Raw genomic sequence first — 22,885 nt, 5'->3', positions numbered from 1 at the left:
CTAATGACTTCCCAGTTAGTATTGTTAATGCTAAAATTATAACTATAGATGCCAAAAGATATTGAAAAATATTTAATACAGATCCAGATTTCAGTCTTCCAAATTTTATTAGTCCAAATTAGGATGAATCAGTTGACTGTCCTAGAATCTAAGTGTCCGGTTTCACTCAAGTCTCCTCATCCTAGGACTTCTCCACTGCCTACTCCCTTTGATTTTTTTTTTCCCCCTCCCATTAGGACAACTTCTTTAAGTTATTTGATTGCATAGGGGCTAAACATTAAAGAAAAGAGATATCCTTGAAAGAAATTCACCAGTCAGGTAGCTAACTCTCAAATGCTAAAAGCTGAGTGCAGCCACACGGAGACATCCTGCGGGAAGTAACAGTGAAGCTCTACAACCCAAGGAGCCTCCCGTAGGATTTGGGTTTTTCCAGCCTCATTAACTGTGTGCATGAGGACAGAACGTGCTGTTTTCCACATTTCACACCCACTCGCCAAACTTCTGATACAATGGGAAGCCTTCTGAAATTGCTTTAAATTTGGATCTCTCTGGTGTAGTAAGTAAGTTTTGTTTAGACTTAAGAGTCTTTCATAGAAATGGATTGGTAACAACAGTAACAATCCCACTTGTGAATTAATTAACATCACACTGCTTTTCCACCTCTGCTGCCTGGCAAGTTTTGTGTAGCTTGTTTGGCTCCAATGACTCATCCAAGAAGTGAGATGAATTGATTATATTTTCATTTAAATTTTATTTAGTCCTTGAATGTACTAGGAATACAATGGCATTCTCATCCTTCCCAACCTCTTTGACAGGAAAAGCAGATGATAAAAGTGCTAAAAAGCAATTTTATCTATGTTAATAGTGATCTTTGTGTATTTATTTAAAAAGTATATATATTAAAATAAATTATCTAAATAGAAAGTGGTGTGTGTACATAAACACAAGGATATAAAATAACCCCATTTGGTCTATGGCTGAACAACAGATTACCCTGATGAGTTCGGCTGGCTGACGTGACTGTTGATTTCAGTTAGATCCAGGTTTGATGGTCTGACTTTGGTTTGTAGTTGTCAGAGTTGGTTATTGATGATAATGGATAATATGCTGATATATCAGACAATTTCTATAAACATTGCTACAGTGTTAGGTTTATAAATACGTAACCTGGTCTAGGAAGCTTTTAGTTCTCACACAGTTTGAAATACACCATCTAAAATATTACAGTGAATGAAGGAGAGAAATTACTTTGTGGGAGAAAGTTGCCAGAGAACCTTCCTAGGACTAATAACTAAGTCCTTCAAGGGGGACGTTCCAGCCAACAGTCAGCAGGCCTTTGCAGCTGCACAGGAGAGTGTTCACAAAGGGGTTGGTGGGAGATAGAAGGGTGGGAAGTAGAAGGAACATTGAAACCCACAGATTCTTTGGTATTAAGGCTGTAGGTGTATTATGAACAGCTTGAAAGTTGGGTGGTGAAGGCAGAACTGTGGCATGCTGGAAGATGATGACTTTGAGCTATTGAGAAGTAACATAAGCTGAGAAGGCCTTAGCGAGACACGGGATCATTTGAAATGAGGTGCTCATGGTATCTTTGAGGTTTACAAAAGCAATAGAATGGGCTAGCGAGAAGGCTCAGTGGGTAAAGGAGCTTGCCCCGAATCCTGAAGAATCCCCATGGTGGAAAGAGGACCGACTTCCACAGATGTTTTCTGACCTCCTTGCATGCATCATAGGACCTGTGCTCACATGCTTACCCACAGACAAGTAATGAATAATGGAATAAAGCTTGACTTGACAGGAGTCTAAGATGTTTGACATAGCTAACAGTCAGCAAACAGATGGATACATTAAAAAGGCAGCACTAGGAACCTTGTAGTTTCCTTTCTAATGGAGTCTTTTGTAAGTAAGACCATCAAACTGGAAAAGAACCCTGGTCTGAACCATCTAAGTACCTGTTTGTTTTTTTTTTTTTTTTTTTTTTTTTAGTATTTGTAGTTAGATTCTCTTAGTAGGTGAGGTGGAGAGAATGAATGAATGAATGAATGAATGAATGAATGAATGAATGAATGTCAATATTTCAGAGAGCCTATATAGTTGGTGGTGTGATGGGCAAATGGGACTAACACTAGAAAACACCAATGTGCTTTGATAATGAGTTTGGCAGCAAAGTAGAGCTTTGTTTCCTGTTGTAGCCAAGGCCCCTTTGCCTCTGCTCGCACAGTGCTGCAGCACCATGTCCACTCTGGGACAGTTAACCTTAGTTTTGAAAATTACAGACCGCTTGTATTTAAAAAGCCCAGCAGAGACAGCTTAAGATGGCTCTAGATAGCTGGGAAGGGGAAGGGGTACATTTGTGATGGTTCTGTTGTCAAGGGAAAACATTGCTATTAAATTGAGGGGGAAATGTAAGGTTTCATCTAGAAAACGTTAGAAATTCAAGTCCAAGTCACCGATGACCCTAGCCGGAAGTTAGGCCAAAGAACTTTAACCGCGTGGTTTATCTCTAGCATTGGAAGTTTCACAGAATGCCTGTTTTAGAAGTACTTTACAAAATACAATCGAATGTTTTCCTGTTGGAAGCATATTAGTTGAGAAGTGGCATTTTGGTGCCATCTTATGGTCATAAAAATATGATGCCTTGTCTAGTTAGCTCCTGTTTGTTAAGTCTACATCTTCTAGTCATAATATGGATGAGGCTAGTGAGTAAGGCCCATACCACATCATCTATGAAGCAGTATGGGACAAGCTACTATTACATAGCTGATTGTGTAGAAATAGTGTACATAAGGGAAGACATGAGAAACTGCATCTCACACGGCATGTGTTCATGTGGAGGCCAGCTGTCATTCCTCACTGGATCTGACAGGGTCCCTCATTGACTTAAGAGCTCACTAAAAAGGCTAGACTGGACAACTAGTGAACCCAGAGATCTGCCTCTCTGCACTTTCCCATGCCTGAAATTGGAAGTGTACATAGTATGGCTGGCTTTGTAAAGGTATGTGCATTTTGTAAACTTTGTTACAGGCCAGGGGTTGACACATTGAGTGTCTTCTGCTATTATGCTTTTTTTTTTTTTTTTTTTGGACAGGTTCTTTGAGTCTAGAGTTCACTGGCTGAACGTGCCCCCCCCCTCCCCCAATCTGCCAGATCTACTTCCCTTTCCTTCTGAGAACTAGGGTTACAAATACAGTCATGCCCAGCTTTCATAGGGGTTCTGGGGATCCAAACTTAGGTCTTCACACATGCTCACCACGTCCTTTTCTCACTGAGCCATCTCCGCAGCCTGGATTTGTCTATTGAAAACTTGTGGGAGTTCAGATGCTAGAAGGTTTATAGTACTTTGTCATTAGAAACCTAGGTTTGAGGCTCTTCCTGTTCCTAGATTTCAGCTCCTTTGTAATGTCTGCCTTCTTGAGACCAGACAAGAGGGTATTATTAGAATGCCAGCTTTAAAAACAAAACAAAAACAAACCGCGGGGATCTGGGACTTGAGCAGATTCAGCTTTCAGGTGAGCTGTTTCCTCAACCAAGTAGCCACAATCCAAATTACATGTCTTTGACCATTATTTCCATGACTTCAACATGACAACTCTTAAATTCCTGTAACAATCCTCATTCTCGGCCTTGTCCACCGTCACTGATTATCTTGACTGACTTTCACAATCTTTACCCTCATGGTATCCTTTTCTAGTGCTCGGCACCCATCTTGTTTCTTGCTTTGCTCTTCCTTTTCAGGTACAGATGTAACAGGAATGGGTGTTTAATCACATTTTAGTGCCAGGCAAGGGTTACCATGCTTTAAAACGGGTACTAAACACCGATAGACACATTATTTTGACTTCATCCAGTTGAGACCGACTCGTTGACTGTTAGCTTTTATGAACAAAGAAGGGTAGGTAAGGCCATTTAGGCAGTAAAGGTCTTTGCCTTCTAAAAGTATAATTAAATTAGGACTTCAAGTTGAAATAATAAGGGTCACTTGAGTCCTTTTCTCATGACCAACTGGCCTGGAAAAGGTCAGAGGTTATATTTACAGATGAACAAACTTTCAAGGTTTTGGTTACTGAAAATAACTTGCAAAAAATACATATCCAATATAATTTTACCCCCACTAAACAGAGCATGATTCTATTACAGTAAATGGTTTTCTCTCTCCAGTTTTACCCCAAGATTTAATCATCTTAGCTGTCCAGAACTCCTTTGTTACTTGAATGCTAATTGAAGATTGATGTGTCCAAAGCCTCAGGTGAGATTTTATTTGCTAGAATGGAATCAGAAACAGCTCATCTTGATTGAAAACACAGGAAAGTAGATTTTGAAAATGTAGAACACACTACACTCTGCTTATCTAAGGTTTCTTGTTGCCTCTTAGACCTGAATTTTTTAATTATTTATTTTAATCTTAAAAGGCCAGTCAGACAAAGGAAATTAGGAGGAAAAGAAAGGCCAGGCCAAAAGTCACATATAGCGACTCTTCCTCTGATTTGCCTCTGGGTAACTTCTGTCTCAGTATGCAGCAGCCAAGTCTGGTCTTTGTACTTGGTAACTGAAAACACACCTACCTCTCTTCCCTCCAGTAATTGAGGAACAAGATTTGCACAACAAAAACTGCTATACATAAGAAGTCAGTAGACTTGGGACAACCTGATTTTGGGGTAGAATTTAGCAATTTGAATACATATCACAGTACCAGACCAACCCACAACAAGAAAATTGCTAACTGTTAAGAACTACAGATGGGCTGGCTCACAGTTGGCAACTTTCAGCCGTCATAGAAATGACTGATGGAATATACCAGTGGTTCAACAGTAGAAGGACCACAGCTGTGCAAGTTAGACTACACTTTGAGACTTGACCCACTATGGTCATCCCACTTACCCATTCTTGCTTCTCTGAGATTCAGAACTGGCAGCACCATTATAAATCCGATGGTATTAGTAGTTTTAAAATAGCACCTCTTGAACATTTGGATTCTTAATACAAAGCTTAATATGTTGCCCAAGGTGAATTCAAACCTTCAACCTTCCTGTCTCAGCCCTCTGACTTCCATATTATAGGGATTTGTCACCATACCCTATAGTTGACTATAGGAAGATAAATACTTTCATAATCACTAAATAAGAGGTGTTTTATCTGCTATTTTCTATCCTAATTGTTTGATTTACAAAGTGCTGGCTAGTAGCTGAGGGTGTACCTCAGTAGAATGCTTGCTTAGCATGCACAGGGCCTGGGTTGGATCTGTAGCACAGCAAAAATCAAAATGAAGTGCTGGAGTCCTTTGCAAAACCCAGCATGTGGAAGAGTTGGGAGTCCAGTATTGGTCTGAGATTTTCATTTCTCTTCTGCTGTACATTTACAAGCTTAGGATGGTAAATATGTTTGGGGCTGGTAACAGTTACAATGTGCTCTAAGACCTGTAGTGTACCTATGAGTTTACTATATGTAGTCTAATTTACTACATTGCTTATATTTTTGGTTGTGAGCCTAGCCTTTAATGGCCAGGCCATCTCTCCAGCCCACATTTCTAACTTTCAGACCACCTGACTATTTTATGACCCACACTTTTCAAACAAACAAACAAAAATTTAAAAAAACCCAAAACCTTTTAAAATAAAATGATTACTACTGGATTTTATGAAAATTATGAGTATATGCAGCATTAAGATTATAAGGTATTACTATTTGCTGAAAAGGACCATGAGGAGTGAAAGAAAGCACACTGAAGAACTACAGATGACTCAGAGCCTGTGAGACGCTTCTAAGCCTGACAACCTGAGGGTGATCCCTGGAGCTCACATGATGGAATCAGAACCAACTCTCACAAGGTGCTCTCTGACTTCCACACAAGTACAATGGTTCTCCATCCCCAACACACATATAAATAAATACAGACATTTCTTAAATTAGGCTGTATTAAAAGTATAGTACAAATATCTTAGTATTAAGATGATCTCTTATAAACTTTAGTCCTAAAGAAAAATTAGCTTCAAGTGAGGTAAGAGACATTTTACAAGCTAGAACTGTAAATCTTGTGTACTACAGACTGTTTATTCAAGCTCTGAGTTCTCTACATGCTCCTCCAAGCTTTCAGGCATTAACGGTCCAAACCGGTTGCTTCTGTCATACCAGTGCTTGGCATCTGCAGTGGTTCCCAGGCTGGCAACCTTTTTCTTCTGCCTCTTTTTTTTGGATTTTGATTTAGTTTTTGGTAAGAACAATTCAGCTGGGGCATATGATTTTGTGGCATTGAACAGATGTTCATAAAGTTGCTTTGCCTCAGGACATAGACTCAGGAGGCTTTCTACAGAACTAGATGCTGGCAGTTGCTGGCAGAGTCTGTGGACCAGGCTTCCGTTGTACAACCTGTTCAGTGGGAGAACAACATGATTTGAAAGCATCAAATGGGTGTAGTGGGACAATGAAGGGGAACACTGTAACAATCACAAGTATCTAAACACTTAGCTTGCTGTTCCTTTAGAATCATCACCATTACTGGAACTGAGTAGTTAAAGTGGATGATGCTAGCCTGGGGCTGAACAGGCTTCTCTAACACCTCCAAGAAAAGGAATTTAAGAAAATAGACTTGGCAAACCAAAAAGGCAGTTTACTATATCAGAAAATTGTAATGGCATCATTTGTTTGGACATTCATTTGGAATAAAATTCCCACTACGCAAATGCAAAATGAGATTAACTAGAAACTCTAAATTCAGTATGACTCATGACCAGAACTGATCAGCCTGGTAAACTTCGGCTATCATTGATAGGCTTTATTTAATGAATATACAATCAGCATTTGAGAAGTCTTGATTATGCTAAGATCCCACAATAATCTTACAGAAACACTAGAAAAAGACACAAGTGATACGATACTTCTGTTTTGTTGTGAAGGAACTGTGGCATGCTGAGTCTGTTAAGAATGACCAGAATTATCAAAGGAAAGGAAGAAAACAGTCCAAACATCAAAGGCCATTTTATCATTCTTGGTGGAGAGTTTTTGTGTTATCTCAGATACGAGGCCCAGAGATACATTAACAAAAGTAAGGCTGGGTTTATAGCTCAGTGGTAGAGTGTTTACCTGAAATGCAGAAAGCCCTGGTTCAGTTCCTAGCACCACAAAAGAAAATACCAAAACAAGCAGGCACCCCTCTTATTGCTAGATTTCATGGTGCCATGTGTTTTTACTCATTAATACACCAGGCTCTGGGGCTTGTCCTTGAAGAGTATACATGGAATATCCATGGAGCACATATTCAATCTTAAATCCCATTTTCTAGCCATTGCCGTCTTTCTTTCTTTCCTTTTAGTACTTCCTGGACAGACAATTACCAAGTTGCAACTCCATGGGACCATGTCTATTCCACCCAACTCAAACTCCTGAGTTAAACTCTGACATATAGGCTTAGAGAAGACAAAATCCACAGGCAAGCTCCAAGAGAATATTTTGTTTTTGTTTATTGCACCCTTGCATGGAGTAGGCGTTTGGTAACTATATGAGCTAATACCAAATGGTAAGAAGACACACACACACACCAGTAATAACATGTACTTAGGGGTAGAGTGGGAGAAAAGGTCCCTATAAAGTAATATATACTAACAGTTGATTTTAAAAAGTTTGAAACTGGAAATATTTTCCTTGTTTCCAGAGCTTTAGTTATTCAGAGATCGAGAATAGTAACATTGTTTTTTAAAGCAACTTGTTTTACTCCTTAAACTTTGTTTAAAATCTTTGTATTTACCCATCTGAACTAATGTTTCACATGGTGCTTACCAAGTTAGGTTTGGCTCTGGCAGAGGAGTGGACAGCAGCTGGTTGAGATATAACCCCATCTGGAGACAGGACTGCCACTGACAGAAGACGTGCGCTGTGTCTAAATCCACTCTTGGACCCGGCCGCATGGGTGCCTTCACCTGGCATAATTCTTCATACAACATCTTGGCACCACCTCTCTGTGGATCTTCAGTGCCTAGATAATGCAACCCAAAGGCAGCATTTCCAAATACTGCTCAGTTTGGCCATTCCCCACACACTCACATCAAAGCCCACAAATACTGCTCAGTTTGGCCATTCCCCACACACTCACATCAAAGCCCACAAAGACAATTAGTTTGAAAACTGGTTGCTTTTCTCTTTTGGTTTCATAAATGTCTTATATACACTGAAGGGTCCCTTTTCTTGACTTTATTCAACCCAAAGTTATTGCTTTTCCTTGAAATATCTCTCCCACTGTGGTATGCTACCTGACCTTAAAACAGGTCTGTATGTAAATTCTCTAGGATCTGTGCCTATGAAAATAATGACACTAAACACCATTATTCTCTTTACTGTTTTTACCGCTCATTACTTTCACCAAAGCCCCCATAGGGTAGCACATGTGTTTAAAGACAGCTCAAAGGCTCACAGCACATTTTGCCTGTTTTTAGTAGGAAAACTAAAGTATGAATCATTTGGCAAATGCATTGCTTTATGTAAGGGAAGGGGCAGAAGCAACAACCTGCGTAGATGCAGCTTCTGCAGGTTTGTTTGAGCAGAAGTGCACAAAATAACATTGGGACCAACTCCAAAGTAATAAAAAGGAGGCCCACCTTTCACAAATATCTGGGAGCAAGGCACTGAGCCTGCCTGGGTGCGGAGTCCACATTTCCTAAAAGAAAACAGACAGACATGCCCCTTCTATAGGACTCACGTAAAATCTTAATGGTCTCACGCTATGGGAATTTCTGTATTTCTTAAAACAACATAGCTTCAAACTGTTCTTAAAGCCATGGGCCTGACTCATGTTGTGTTAATTGTCATATACCAACAGTCCCTCTGATAGCTACTATCATAAGCTCGAGTACTAGGGATATTTTGAGTCCATGCTATTTCATTCTTAAACGCATAGAATACACCAGTCTAGGACTATCTATAGGAGGACTCTTGCCATGGTGAGAATGTTTTGCCTCTGTACACAGTAACACGTGTCCACCTGAGGTTGCCAAGTGCCTGAAATGTGACTACCTCAAAAAGCCCAGACTTCTATTTGATTTTAGCTTTAAATAGCCACATGTAACTGTGGCTAACAGCTATCATGTTAGAACTGTTATACGGTGACAGCTTTATGGCCTTTACAATCTTTTAAGGAGAAAGTTGTAATAAAGAACTAACATTCCAATGTTTCATTTATTTTACCCAATATTTAAATGCAAGCAAAAATTGCCCAGATTATTTCTCTAGTGTTTTTTTTTTCTTTCTATTATTACATATTGAAACTTAATAGCCTTAAAGAAAGATAGAAACCAATGAACAAGAATGCTGTGGTTGGAAATGTTGAGAGGTTTCATGTCTGGGAAAGTGCAAGTAAGTTTATTGTACTGCCACTGCTGTGTTGGTGATGGGGTAGCAGAATGAAAGACACAGCTGGCAAAGCACTCACGCCTCACACACTGAAGCACACAGGTACCTCAGAGCAGACTGAGTTAGCAGCACTAGCACATCCCAGCTCTCTATCTGAAGCCAAGCTCCTGGCACTAAGTTCAGCAAATGGAACTATTAAGAATATTGATGAAGGGCAGTTTGGCACCTTCACTTACACATTCTGCTGTCATGGGGTCATTTGTTTTTTGTTTGTGTGAATTCTTAAGGATGTGCAGTTTACACACAACTTGACAAAACACTTAGATTTCTAGAACCTACCAGGGCTGTTGACGATGGCATGCAAGGGTTCCCTCAGCATCCCCAGCAGTAGGGCCTGCAGATGATGGAGCTTTGCCTTGGCTTCTGTGGACTGCAACCAGTAACAAGTCACAGCAATGGGCAACTTCAGAAAAGTAGGGATGGACTCCAGGACAACCTGTTTGACCTTCAGGGCTTCTAAGAGAAGCATCTGCCGCCTAGCCAAGGGGAGCTGAAACATCAAATAGTCTGCAAATTAGGGTAATTTTTAGTAACATGAGACTTAATTCAGCTGTGGAAGTTAATAATGTTTGACTCTTTGAAGGAATGGATCCTCTATGCCCTCTAAACATCTTGTGTTTCTGCCTCCTCCCTCTGTAGGGCAGTGAGCATATTCAGTACACACACCTTAGGAAACTTGCTAGAAATTGACCCCTTCACTTCGATTCAGTATTCTGAGGGGAGCCTGAGAACTTGCACGTTAACTGGAGCCCACATACCTTATAAAGACCTACACGAGCCCCGCCTGCCCTTACTGCTAGTGCAGACAGGTACCGCGTTCTCTCAGACGCACTAACTGGTCACCTCCACAAAATAAGTTGTCATAAATCCCTCCGTTGCGTGTGGCTGCTTAAGAGTTAGGAATGCGTTCAAGGCAGGCAGGAGTGTCTTAATGACTTCCTGTACTGTATACAGTATATTAGAAGGGACTTCAAATGTAAGCTGAGAAGTCAACAGCCATGAGAGCTTTGAGCTGCTTGTTGAAATTTACTTGAATGAATCTCAAGATGTACCTTACAAGGCCACTCTTTCATAAACATTTAAGAAAAGAGTTGTACTCCTAGTGTTTCTATGCAGTTAAAGAAATACCCTCCACTGGAGGGTGAGACAGTGGGCTACATTCTTACCGCTTAATGGGTGGTTAGTATAGTGTGACTGACTGATGAAGAGAACCTGAACCAAAACATCATAATTGACGAAATAGTTACATCACTAATGTCTGAGGCCTTTGAATACTACATTAACTCTAAACAGTTTCTGTAATTTAATATTGTTAGGAAGCAAGCAAAGTTCTTCATAGTATAGCAACAACCCCTACTAGAAGTAGGCCTCACATCTAGTGTAAAAGCACACCTAAACTTCAAGTTACAACTTTTATTAACAAAGTGGCCTGGGATTTGGTACTAGAGATTCTGCCCTCAGTAACTGTGGCTTTGGGCAAGTTCCTGAGGGTTTCCTAGTTTGGTCATCTGTAAAATGAGCCTTATGTGTTAGAGTAACACACAATGTTTTCTCATCAGTTCTCAGTGCCTTCTCTAAAGAGGGAACTACTCTGCTTGCAGTCCCATCTGCTCCCCCAGGCCCATTTGGGACTGGTGGGAATTAAATGAGCCAGTTTGTAAGTCACATAGCTCAAGTATTATTACTGCATGTTAAAAACAGGAATGATCACAAGGTTTCTGTACTTGAACCTGCATTTGTGTCTGGAAATATATTTGCACCTGGCATCACTTAGAATTATGGGCTAATTAGAGCTTAAAAGCATTGAGCTAAGAACTGATTAATGCATGCCAAAGGCAACCCAAATGATATACTGTGGTGCAAAGTGTATGAAAATTTCCTCTTAACTTTGAATACAACTGAATGCTGAGAACATGTTACCACTCATCAAGGAATACAATCAGCATGCTACATCTCATTGATTGGATTGGACTGCATTGGGGAAAAGTGGCCTGATCCTATTTCACACCCCGCTCCTCCTGGACAGATTGGAGATGTAATGTGAAAGAAAAATGTAATTGTTTTCATGATCTTGGGAGTAGGTAGTAATTTCCTAAACAGATCATAAAAAGGTAACCATAAGTAATAAGGATTTAAATGACTACATTAAAATTGTTTACAATATACTACAATGAAAATTAGAATGGGAGGTCCTGGCCACAGTGTTAATTGACAACTGATCAGTAGGCAAAATACTGAATAAAGACTTCGCACAGAATATCCCAATGGTTAATGAGCATAATAAGCAAGTCATCAGAGAAACGGAAAATTGCCTACCCAAACGACTAAGATGATACTTTGCCCACTAGAACAGCCAGAATGTTCCCTGGGCTCCTAAATACCTGGTATTGACAAAGGCACAGGAAGAAGCAAGCACTCTCCTGCACTGCTGGTGGGAGTGTTAGTGGGTCCACTGTCAAGATGTTCTAGCAAGACTTAAGAGCTCAGCCCAATGTCCCTCTCATCTGGCCCAGCAATTCCACAATATGTGCAGCAGAAATATGTGACAAGATGATGTGCACCACCATGATCATGGAAGTAGCTGAAACAGCACAACTGAAAACAATCCACAGAAAGTCATCTGTGGTGTATTCATTCCCACAATGCAGTGGGTTTGCACCAGAGAGAAAAGAATGAATTATAAGTCTCATCAACACTGCATAATTTTTTAAACTGAAACTCTGTTTTCTTTGAAATATAAACCATGTCAAAAAATTCACCCCTTTGAAGTATACAACTCAATGGTTTTAATATATAAGCTTTCAAAGCCATCATTAATTCCAGAACATTCTCATCACTCCCTGAAGAACCATTCTTATTAGTAGTTACTTCCTAATGCCAAGGCTACTTTTGACACCCATTTAGGAATCTCCTTACCTTTCACTTATGCTGTCACTAGTAGGCTAAAAATGGGCCCACTGGGCATTTTGGGTCACATAGTTCTCAACTGTGGGGTGCCAATCTGTGCATTCTAAGAATCTTAGTGGCATCCTTGCCTTACCCACTAGATCCCAGTAGCAACTCCACCGTTCCCACTCCATAGGAAGTGACAATCACTATCATGTTTCCTTGGGGTATAAACTGAAGGCAAGTAAGATCTGATCATCTCCACAAGAAAACTGGCTGCCGTCCTTCATCCTTGAGTAAGCTGGCACCAATGACCCTATGAGTCCAGGAGTAAACATTTAGGTGGAACTAAACAAACACCCAGTGGGCATTGCAACTGACTTTATAAATTCATTTGCATTTAATTTGTATGTTTAATTGTATTCTCACAAGCGTTTCATGTTATTCTTAATATATTTACATATTATCAGAAGCAAAAAGCAACACTGGGCTCTATGAGAACATTTTTTTCCTTGAAAGGACAACTGATCTTAGTGTTACTCAGAGTTAAGCAGCACCAAGGTAGGCTAAGTCATGCTCTTAGGAATAGGTTTAAGCATGTCAACATGATGCCCAGTGGCTGGATACACCGCTGAGGGACTTTTCCTGATTGGATTATTGGAGGTGGAAGACACACCTTAAATCTAGGCCATACCTTCTCATGGCAGCCCATATAGATAAAGGAAACACTTGCTCTTTGTCAGCTTGCTCTAACTCTCTCTCTCTCTGGGCTTTAAGCCCAAAGCCTAAAAAGAGCCTCATTAATAAAACAAACCCTTTAGACAGACGGACATATCAGTACTAATCTTAACTGAGCTCTCAGCTAAGATGCTGTTATGTCCACATCAAGTGCCTAGGTGCACACTTCTTTTACAGTTCAATCCTTGACACCCCCGCCCCCTTTTAAAATTACAGACTCCTACTCTAGTTGGGATCAATATAATACAATAACTGCAAAGGAAACCGGTTACCGAAGAACCCTAGAAATAGCATATTTAGTACTAAGTGCTAGGTTTGAGTTAGTACCTACACTAAGAGATTACCTAGTTCACTGGAGGTCTAGCCTTCACACACAACATGAAGGCAAGATGGCAACCCATGTGTTATATTAAGAGAGGGCATACGAAGGCAAATTATAACATACAGAAATTTCTAAGAATGTTGTTAGTCTTACAAACTTACCTCAGCCAATTTGCTCAAGTCACATTGATCCTTGAGCAGTTGCTTTGCATAAACAGTTGATGTTTTGATATTTGTATCAATTCTTTCCACTTCATTGAAAGCCAGAAGCTGGGAAGGCAATGTATTCTGGGCTATATCTTCTGCGTGTGATGGGCCATTCAAAAGGAGTCCATAGATGATTTGGCGGATGGGCTGAGATATTCTGTGAGCATTTGGCCGCTGCATGTTTTCTACCTGTGTGTGAAGAAAGGTCCTTCGGAGCACCAAAGCATCACTGATGAAAGGTGGTAGCTGGCCTTTGGCCAGAGCTCCTAGCACCCACTCTGGTAGACCCAGATCCGAAGCGTCCGTACAGACATAACTACCATACTGGAAGAAGTCCTGCAGCTTCACCGGGGACTGCTGGTACTCCTCCATGGAGCAGCAGAGAAGTTCCTTAACATTTTCTCGACTCTTCTTGGGGAGAGACTTCAGAACGTTATCTAGTGCTTCAGTGGGGTCATCGAAATGAGACAACCAGTTCAGAAGTCCCAGGACTCGGTGATATCTCCTCCCCTTAGAACTAAGGGGTAGACGTACTTTACTTATGAATGTGTCCATGATGGGCAGGTTAACATGGTCATTTCCACACAGCACCGCAAAGAGAGGTAGTAGAGCTTTGTTCATGTTGTTGAAGTAATGGCAGAATGCATTGAGGGAAAAGCTTCTGGCGGGAATGTAGTAATCTTGTGTATCTTTAATAGTGTTCAGATTTCTCCACTGGAAGCTATTCAGTGAGCAAAACCCACTTCTCAAGTCAAAAATGCAAAAGTCACTATCCGATGATAGCACAGGACAATTCCAGTGATTGGCAAGTGTCATAATGTCCCGATCTGCTTCTGAAAAGCTCTGTACGAAACATACCTCAAGCCTGATCAAAACCTGTATGAACACTTCTCGGATGAGTAAGGGGCACACATTCCCACCCCCACCAAGAGAAAGGGAACGGGCTGCTTGGATCTTCTCTTTTGCTCGATCCTTCAAAGTTGTCAGCTTTTTATCTGAAATGTCACATCCTCCATCTAATACAACATACGGACAAATATGACACACAAACAGTGATTCAAAGAATTTCTGTACAACATCTGCGAATAAATCATAGTCTCCTCCATACCTGAGCTCCAAGTCAGAATTGAAGCAAAGTCGGTGGAAGAGAGAATAGCCATCAATGATAAGTTTTGTGTTCCGCAATTTCAAATCAACGAAGAATTCATTACTATAATCTTCCACAAAGCTCATTAGTCCCCGAATACCCATGATGATCGACAGAAATCCCTGTTGAAACAAACAAAAAAAATCAATTGCTGGTCTTTTTGATGGCTATTCTTGGTTGTCAATCTGAGTATATCTAGAATCAATCAAGACCCAAACTGCAGGATACGCTGTTGAGGAACTTTGCTTGATTGGATTATTGGAGGTGGAAGACAGAACTTATATCTAGGCCACACCACCTCATGGCAGCCCATATAGAGATAAAGGAAGAAATCTGTTTTGTGAGGGTCAAGGCCAAAAGTCCTAAGCTATAAAAATGACAACCCAGCATAAGACACATAATGAGCCAATTTTTTTTTTCCTTATGGATAACTAGACCCTTGTTACAGGTCTTGAGTGTAGGGTACATTGGAGAGTAGTTTGAGCTAAGGAAAAACACAGCTTTATGCTTCTAGGATCCCAAGTATACAATTTCAACCTCAACTGGATTCTTACACCCCCTTACTAATGGCCTATCTGGCTAACAACTCATAGGATTAGTATTACTGGTTTCCCCCCTCGCCTCTGGCTTCAAATATCGCTTAGCACGATGCTATTGCCAGCCTTGCCCGTGTTTAAAATCGTGAAAGTTTTGCCAACCTTGGAATTTTTGCATTTTGATTTTTGTGGGGCTACCACATAAAAAAATGCATCCTCCTGAATTTTTTGCCTTTGGTATCAGCTTACATTATTGCACTTGATTTTTTATCTCACCTCAGATCCACCTCGGCCAACATCTCAACACTTTTTAATTCTGAATCGTCATGTCTTTCCCGGTTTGTCATGTGGTTTCTGCGAACTCACTGTAAACTAATGACTTGACCTTGAGCGAAGTAGCTCAAGGAATGCAAGCAAAGGGCAGGAAAAGGTAGGATCTAATTCCTCAACCACCAATCTTCCTACCTCAACCTGCTCCTGCCCTCCGGATCCGCCGGCTGCTTCCGCCCGACCGCCGGCTCACTTCACCAGCAGCAGCAGGTAGGATCCCGGGGAGAAACGGCAGACCCGCGGGTGCGTGGAAGACCGCGAGCGGAAACAGGAAGTGCTGCGAACGACGTCACTGGGAAGCCTGGCTCCGAGAAGCTGAGGGCTCTCCCTGGAGGAGAAAATGCTTTCGGGCCGGGTGGTGGGAACTTGGTGTGAGAGGTTGAGCCATTCCTCTCACACTTGCGGCCGCCTCCTCACCCTGCTCGCTTCGCCACGCCTCGAAGGGTCCGGCGCGCTTCCGTTGGATTGGACGCCGGAACGTCGACTTCCCAGCAGCCCCCGCGCCGTCTCCGTGGCGACGATGTTAAACAACCACGCCCTCCGAGGCAGCGAGCTCTAGGCTGACGGAGGCTTGGCCGGGCGCCGCAGGCTGGGGACCTGTAAAGGTAATGAAAGTGGATCTCTCGGGCAGCCGGGTCCCACAGCCCCTGGACCGCATTCCCCTTCGGGAGACTAAGCGCCCTGCTCCTCGATATACATTCACGCGCTCCGCGAAAAACTTAAGGTTTATTTGTTGAAGAGACAAGTTTTTTCGTTTTACCTCAGGGTTAGAGTTTACTTCTCAGGTCAGATTTAGTTAGCAGAACCTCAGGTCAAAACAGCTTCCTAGTTTTTTGGGTTTTTTGACATGGACATAAACCACTCAGTTCTTACCATCGGTAAACACTTGACTTTCTCTTTACCTGCCCCAGCGGGATGGGTACCCCAGGGATGGTTAGCACAAAGTGGGCGTCTCTCAGCTTTCTTCTAGTTCCTATTATGTTTTCTTTCCTTTACTTGTCTTTGGGTCACATTTGGTATGCTGGATCTTTCTTCGCTCTCCAAACGTTTGCTAACAACTGTATGTCAGCTGTTAGCTAGGCCCCAGGGATACAAGCATAACCTGTGTCCCTAGCACCCAAGTTCATCCTCTGCCCTAGGTTCAGATCCAGCCTGCAGTGTGTGTACATTCCATGGATACCAACTGAGATGAGGGCGACAGAGCTGATTCTGTGTGATGAGCCTGGAGAGGCTGCTCACACACTGCTGGGTTTATTACTCCATTACAAATAGAAGCTTTGGTCCTCCATCTTGAGTTCAGCTCTTTACTAAGTGGGGACTTTAATCGCCTCTCCACATTGAGAATTATTATTAGTGATCTGAAAGGCGACAGAGAGGCCATTTTTTTTTTTTGAACAGCCTAGTTTATCTAGAAATCACCACTTTTATGCCAGTCAAAGAAGCAAACAGAAGGTACCTTTTAGGACCTATTCTTTAGATTCTGCAGATTTTAGTAACGTTTCCTTGAGGAGAGGGGCATTGCTCTCACTGGGACTAGATCAAACCACAGATTAGTACATTATTTAAAGAAGACAAAATTACAAATAGGTTTTATGTTTTGCAGTTTTTTTTTTTCTGTTTGAGTGTCCTTGTAGGTTTTGTGGTAAATGTTGAGCCCACAGGTCAACACTATAACACTATTTTTTTCTCGTTGTTTTAGAATTGCTGAATATGAAAACCTAATGCCAAGGTGTACATAGTATTCAGCGTAAAGTCCTATTTTCATGTAGATTTTAAACAAAAGCACAGTTTTCAATAAAACATTCAACACTTTGATGGAATGGAGTAAGAGTGTGTTTTGTGGAATACTTTCTCATGGGACAGTTCTGCCATTCATAACATTTCATAGCTCCCTCAGGAACTGTGGCTTCACCTGTACTACACTTAGAGTCAGCTAGCTTTAAAACGCAGTCTTAGGTCTGAGGTGCATGTCCTTACTTCTAATCCAGGAGATAGCTCTGTACCCAGTGTGTACAATAGAAATGGAATCAGATCTTGCTTAAGATGGGGGGGGGGCACTGAATTGATATCCTTCCACATAGCTAGTCTAGCAAACAGACACCCCAAAACTGTGATTTAAAGTTGACATGGGCAAAAAGCAAAGGGAAGCAGAATATGCTAATCAGGGTTTAACCCCAATTTACTCTGTGCTGAGTCAAAGCAGACTGAGAGGGAGGAAAGCATCACCAGGGAGTTGGCCTATGTGTGCATTAGGGGAAGCCATGGCCCTGGGTTCGCATTGGTTTTTAAGTCGATGGGGAGTATAAATATCTAACAAAATATGAATCATAAAACAAATACACATTTCAGGAGTCAGTAAAAATGTGGCTCTAAACTATTGTGATAAAGTTGCATGTATAAGGAAGGCTCTTTTTCTATGAGAGAGTGCCTTCTGGAATTTACTGTATTTCCTTTCATCCTACAAAACACATGCACACACATACACACACACATACACACACACACACAGAGAGAGAGAGAGAGAGAAAGAGAGAGAGAGAGAGAGAGAGAGCACGAGCATTAGCTGGTGTGATAACACAAGATACACTGCAGGTATCATTGCCAAAAGCTTATACTTTTTTTTTTGTGGGAATCTTGTAGTTGCTTTTAGACACGATTTGTGGAGTTCCCATATATCTGGCATCAATCAACACTTCCCGTTTGACTTTTCAAACATCAGCTCGGATGCCCAACTGTTGTTTCTGTGAATGAACAAGCCAGTTTTATCTTGTTTGGAGCAATGCTGAAATTCCAAGAGACTGCGAAGTGTGTGGGCAGAAGACCCACAGTCATCCCCATGTACCCGACCGCTTTGATTGCAAGAAGATATGTTCTTCAGCAGAAACTTGGCAGTGGAAGTTTTGGAACTGTCTATCTGGTGTCAGACAAGAAAGCCAAACCTGGAGAGGAGCTGTAAGTAATAAACTGCGCATGTGTGCGTAGCCACAGGCTGCTTTAGAACACGGAGTCACATCTGATCTGTACTCTGTATCAAACAGGAAACTTACAAACAGAAAAGGGCTTCACAAATTTCTGTATAGATGCCCCACCTCCATTTTACTTGAAGTCACAGGGCTTTGCTTTTAAAAACTGAACTATACTCCTAGCCCCAAATAAGATTATAAAAATAAAAACTGGGTAGTGGTGGCGCATGCCTTTTATCCCAGCACTTGGGAGGCAGAGGCAGGCGGATTTCTGAGTTCGAGGCCAGCCTGGTCTACAGAGTGAGTTCCAGGACAGCCAGGGCTACACAGAGAAAACCTGTTTCGAAAAAAAAAAATTATAAAAATATGATGCACATTTCAGAGCCAAATAAAGTAAGTATTCAAATGACCAGAGAAGGTGAATAGGGTAGATTATGTAAAAATGATTTTTTAATGCATATTACAGTCTCAATGGCAAAATATCCCTACTGACTGTGTTTGAGACTTCCTCAGTGGGAAAAGCTGAATTCTTCTTTATATTAGTCAGGGTTCTGTAGAGTCACAGAATTTATAGGTAGTCTCTATATAGTAAGGGAATTTGTTGATGACTTACAGTCTGTAGTTCAACTCCCCAACAATGGTCAGCAGCAGCTGTGAAAGGAAGTCCAAGGATCTAGCAGTTGCTCAGTGCCACAAGGCAAGCAGGCCAAGAAGAATCTTCCTTCTGCCAATGTTCTTATGTAGGTCTCCAGCAGAAGGTGTGGCCCAGATTAAAGGTGTGTACCACCAACTCCTGGATCTGGGACTTGCTTTGTCCCAGATGACCTTGAACTCAGAGATCTCCTTGCCTTAGTCTCCTGGGATTCATAGTCTCTATGCCTAAAATTTCTATGCCAAGATCCAGGTCAGAATCTTGTATCTCCCAGCCTCAAGATTATGATCACTGGTGAGCCTTCCAATTCTGGGTTGTAGTTCATTCCACATATAGTCAAGTTGACAACCAGGAATAGCCACCACATTCATGATGACTATTTTTAGAAATGCTACAAAATGCAAATGAACAGTAATTCACATGCAAGATAAATGGGATGTACCGAAGAAAGAGTGTATTTTCTTTGGCTTCTCTGGAAGAGAGCTTCAGAATATGTAGTCAGAAGCTAGAAATTTCAAACAAATTGATTGCCTCATTTAAAACTAGTTTACAGCCTGGCGTGGTAGCACATGCCTTTAATCCCAGCACTGGGCGCGGGGTGGGGTGGGGGCGCAGAGGCAGGTGGATTTCTGAGTTTGAGGCCAGCCTGGTCTACAAAGTGAGTTCCAGGACAGCCAGGGCTATACAGAGAAACCGTCTCGACCCTCCCCCCCCCCCAAAAAAAACTAGTTGACATTAGTGGTATCCTTGTCACCTTTCAGTTTGGTCAAACCCTATAAACTCTCACAGTAGGGGGAAACTCCTGTTTTCTATTTGCTGTAGTTAACAGTTCATTGGAACTGAAGTTAGGCTGGGATGGTGGTTCAGCTGGTGAAGGGTGAGGACCTGAGTTTGATTTCTAGAACGCACATAGACAGAGCTCGGTGTGGTGTTGCATGCGGCCGAGCTCCATGCTCAGGAGCTGGGCACTGATGGGTCCCTAGGGCTTGCTGCCTGGCAGCCAAGCAAAGCTGACAGATGTCTGCTCTAGTGAGAAATCATTCCTCAGAAACAAGGTTGACTCCTGGTTAGTCAGTCTAGTCTCTCTCTCTCTCTCTCTCTCTCTCTCTCTCTCTCTCTCTCTCTCCCTCTCCCTCCCTCCCTCCCTCCCTCCCTCCCTCCCTCCCTCCCTCGTTCCCTCTCTCACACACACCCCATGGGAAGAATACAAACAAAGGATAGGACAGTGCCCTCAAGAAATTCCTTTGCCCCTGGGAGATCAAGCTTCTATCCCAGTGTCTGTTTTCTTCAGCAGCATCTGGCTCCTTTAAGTTCTTCCTGTTTCTCTCCTTGGCTATTTCAAGTATGGTTGAAAATCAGAATGACAAATGATTTCCCATGTCTTGCTGTGTTGTATGAATGATAAAGCCACACAGTGGTGGCGCACGCCTTTGATCTCAGCACTTGGGAGGCAGGCGGATTTCTGAGTTCAAGGCCAGCCTGGTCTACAGAGTGACTTCCAGGACAGACAGGACTATACAGAGAAACCCAGTCTCGAAAAAAACCAAAACCCAAACCAAACCAAAACAACAACAACAAAATGTTACCAATGCTTTATTTTAAAGATGGGCTCTTAGAATTGTCCCGGTATGTGACACTTGGAGAAGTTGTCGTGATTGAGAACTTGTCGTTTGCAGTCAGTTCCAGCGAGTAGAAGGGCAAAAGCGGGCGGTCATCTGGGTTTCCTAGAGCATGAGTTACACTCTGCATTTTTTAGTCTTCTTAGTGCCAGGACAAAGTACCTAACACAGCAGTTTTGGAGAAGGTGGTTTGTTTTGACCCCGAGTTTGAGCACACGCATCCATCCTAGTAAGGTGTGGCAGTAGAGTGTAGAGCTGCTGGTCACATCGTGTCCACAGTCAGGGAGCAGAACAACGTGAAGGTGGCACTCCCATCTCCCCATCTTCTCTTCACTCAGTCCAGGATCACAGCCCATAAAAGGAAACTATCCGAGTTCAGGGGGTCTTCCCTCAGATAAACCTCTCTAGAAAGGCCTTTACAGGCATGCCCAGTGATACTTCTAGGTAAATTCTAAATCCTGCCAGGATGATAATGAAGATCAAGTCTCACGTGCTCGTCCTGCAAAGAACTTTTCCCCTCAGCCCTAAAGGTGGTCTTCTAGCCACACAGAGTGAATGCCAAACTTATGAAAACTACTCGATGTAATTATGTTCTAAAAGAGAATATCTAGCTCATAATTTTGGTTTATATTATTTTTTAGAATGACACCTCCCCCTTAGCCCCATACTGTTGACACTTGCGTTTTTGGTTTACGAGATGGATATCTCCTTAGCACCCCTCATTATCCAACAGTCTGTTTGTTAGGTAAGCCTTTGACATCTGCTTCATGCACCAGACCACAGACAGAAGGAAGTGATGTCATAACTAGGCAAAGCAGAATGCTTGCTAAGATTTCTATAATATTATGATTGCTATTTTCTTAGTGGAGCAGGCTGGATCTCCCTAATGTTAAATATTAAATATTAAAAGAATTGGCTTTAATAGCCCCTGGGATGTAGACTCTTATGATTGGCTCCAGTGATATCCGTAAATACTCAGACAATCAATTTGAAAAACTGGACTACAGTTTCTGACCCTCCCAACAAAGTCCTGCAGTTCATCACTTTGCCACTTGGGGGCACCACACCATCATTGACATTTTGTGTATACTGGGAACTTTAATTACACTGTAAGTGTAAATACCACTTTCCTTTAAATTTTTTATTGCTCTCCGACTAGCAGTGGGATAAAAATAAAAACTGCAGGCATTACGCTTGATTGGTGCGTGTTTGGAGAGAGTTTTCTGTGGGCACAGATATCTGACATTCCTTTTTTAGTTATTGCAGTAATAAGATTAAAGTTATGTAGTGAATGAGCAAGCTGTTTCTTCCACTATGACATTATGCATCATGAAATTTAGAAATCTATTTTGGGGAATATTTTCTCTCATAATTATAAACACTCTGTTCTATTGGTTGTAATTATGTTCTAAAAGAATATTATAGTTCATAATTTCAGTTTATATCTTCATTAAGCTACCAAAGCATTTTAAAAGAAAATCCCAAGGATCTTTTGATACATAAAATTATGTGCATCTATAGGACACTATGTGATATTTCAGTTTATGTATACATTATATAATCTTCAGATCAGGATAAGTAGATCTCTTTCCTCAAATACCATTTCTTTGTGGGGAAGACATTACAGCATACTGTCATTAGTGTACAGTCATCTTACCATGTTTACTACTCGGCTGGCCTGGCCCTCCCCATCTCTGCTAAGCATTGTATGTCCCTCTTATTTCCCTCACTCTCCTCTCTATGTCTATGAGATAAACTTGAGGATTCCACATTTGCTGAGATCCTGTGGTATTTGTCTTCCTGTGTAGGACTTAGACTTAGCCTACTGCCTTCCAGTTGTATCCATGATGCTGTAATGACAGACCTTATCCCTTTAAGACTGTGAGGCATTTCCATGGATGCCTGTGTCATACTTTACCTCCTTATCAGTCGGTGGATACACCATTCCTTGCTTCTTAGGAATACTATTGCAATAAACATGGGGATGTAGATGTCTCTCTGCACGGACTTTCTTTGGTTTGTGTTTATTGGTGGGATTACTAGACCATAGTTTTTCATTTTCTGAGGAACTTGCCGTTGTCTTTCATACT

The 22,885-nt window shown here is 41.6% G+C and overlaps 2 protein-coding genes across 20 annotated transcripts in view; one reads left to right on the top strand and one right to left on the bottom strand.

Annotated features, from left to right (window-relative positions):
• Positions 1-3,062: 3,062 nt before the first annotated feature.
• Aste1 (asteroid homolog 1) lies at positions 3,063-16,068 on the bottom strand. Of its 10 annotated transcripts, none has more exons than XR_871094.3 (6): positions 15,697-16,068; positions 13,504-14,817; positions 9,676-9,903; positions 8,586-8,644; positions 7,771-7,966; positions 3,064-6,363 (listed from the first exon to the last, which is right to left on the bottom strand). XR_871094.3 is itself a non-coding variant. In NM_001357902.1 (6 exons), the coding sequence occupies exons 2-6, from the start codon at positions 14,706-14,708 to the stop codon at positions 6,048-6,050; spliced, it is 1,836 nt and encodes a 611-aa protein (NP_001344831.1). In that variant the 5' UTR covers positions 14,709-14,817; positions 15,697-16,000; the 3' UTR covers positions 5,604-6,047. The 10 variants fall into 10 exon arrangements, 8 of the variants coding, with proteins under 8 accessions (XP_006511847.1, XP_006511850.1, XP_006511852.1 ...); NR_152139.1 differs by having other exon boundaries at positions 5,604-6,363; positions 9,676-9,886; positions 15,697-16,000; NM_001357902.1 differs by lacking the exon at positions 8,586-8,644 and having other exon boundaries at positions 5,604-6,363; positions 9,676-9,886; positions 13,504-14,564; positions 14,657-14,817; positions 15,697-16,000.
• Nek11 (NIMA (never in mitosis gene a)-related expressed kinase 11) overlaps positions 15,838-22,885 on the top strand; it is a 233,369-nt gene continuing 226,321 nt past the window's right edge. For 5 of the 10 annotated variants that reach the window (XR_003947831.1, XR_379760.1, XR_379761.3 and 2 more), the window contains exons 1-2: positions 15,838-16,166; positions 18,202-18,513. Coding sequence is in view for 4 of the 10 variants with exons in the window: in XM_006511680.1 (XP_006511743.1) it covers positions 18,341-18,513 (173 nt within the window). In the remaining 6 variants the exon portion in view is untranslated. Of the gene's footprint in view, positions 16,167-18,201; positions 18,514-22,885 lie in introns of those variants that run through there. The other 5 variants (XM_030244174.1, XM_006511679.4, NM_172461.3 and 2 more) reach the window with 5 other exon arrangements.

Source organism: Mus musculus, chromosome 9 (genome assembly GCF_000001635.26).
Source record: "Mus musculus strain C57BL/6J chromosome 9, GRCm38.p6 C57BL/6J".
In the NCBI taxonomy this organism is placed as follows: Eukaryota; Metazoa; Chordata; class Mammalia; order Rodentia; family Muridae; genus Mus; species Mus musculus.
Note: the sequence above shows the minus strand (reverse complement) of the source record. Positions and strands in the feature narration are given on the sequence as shown.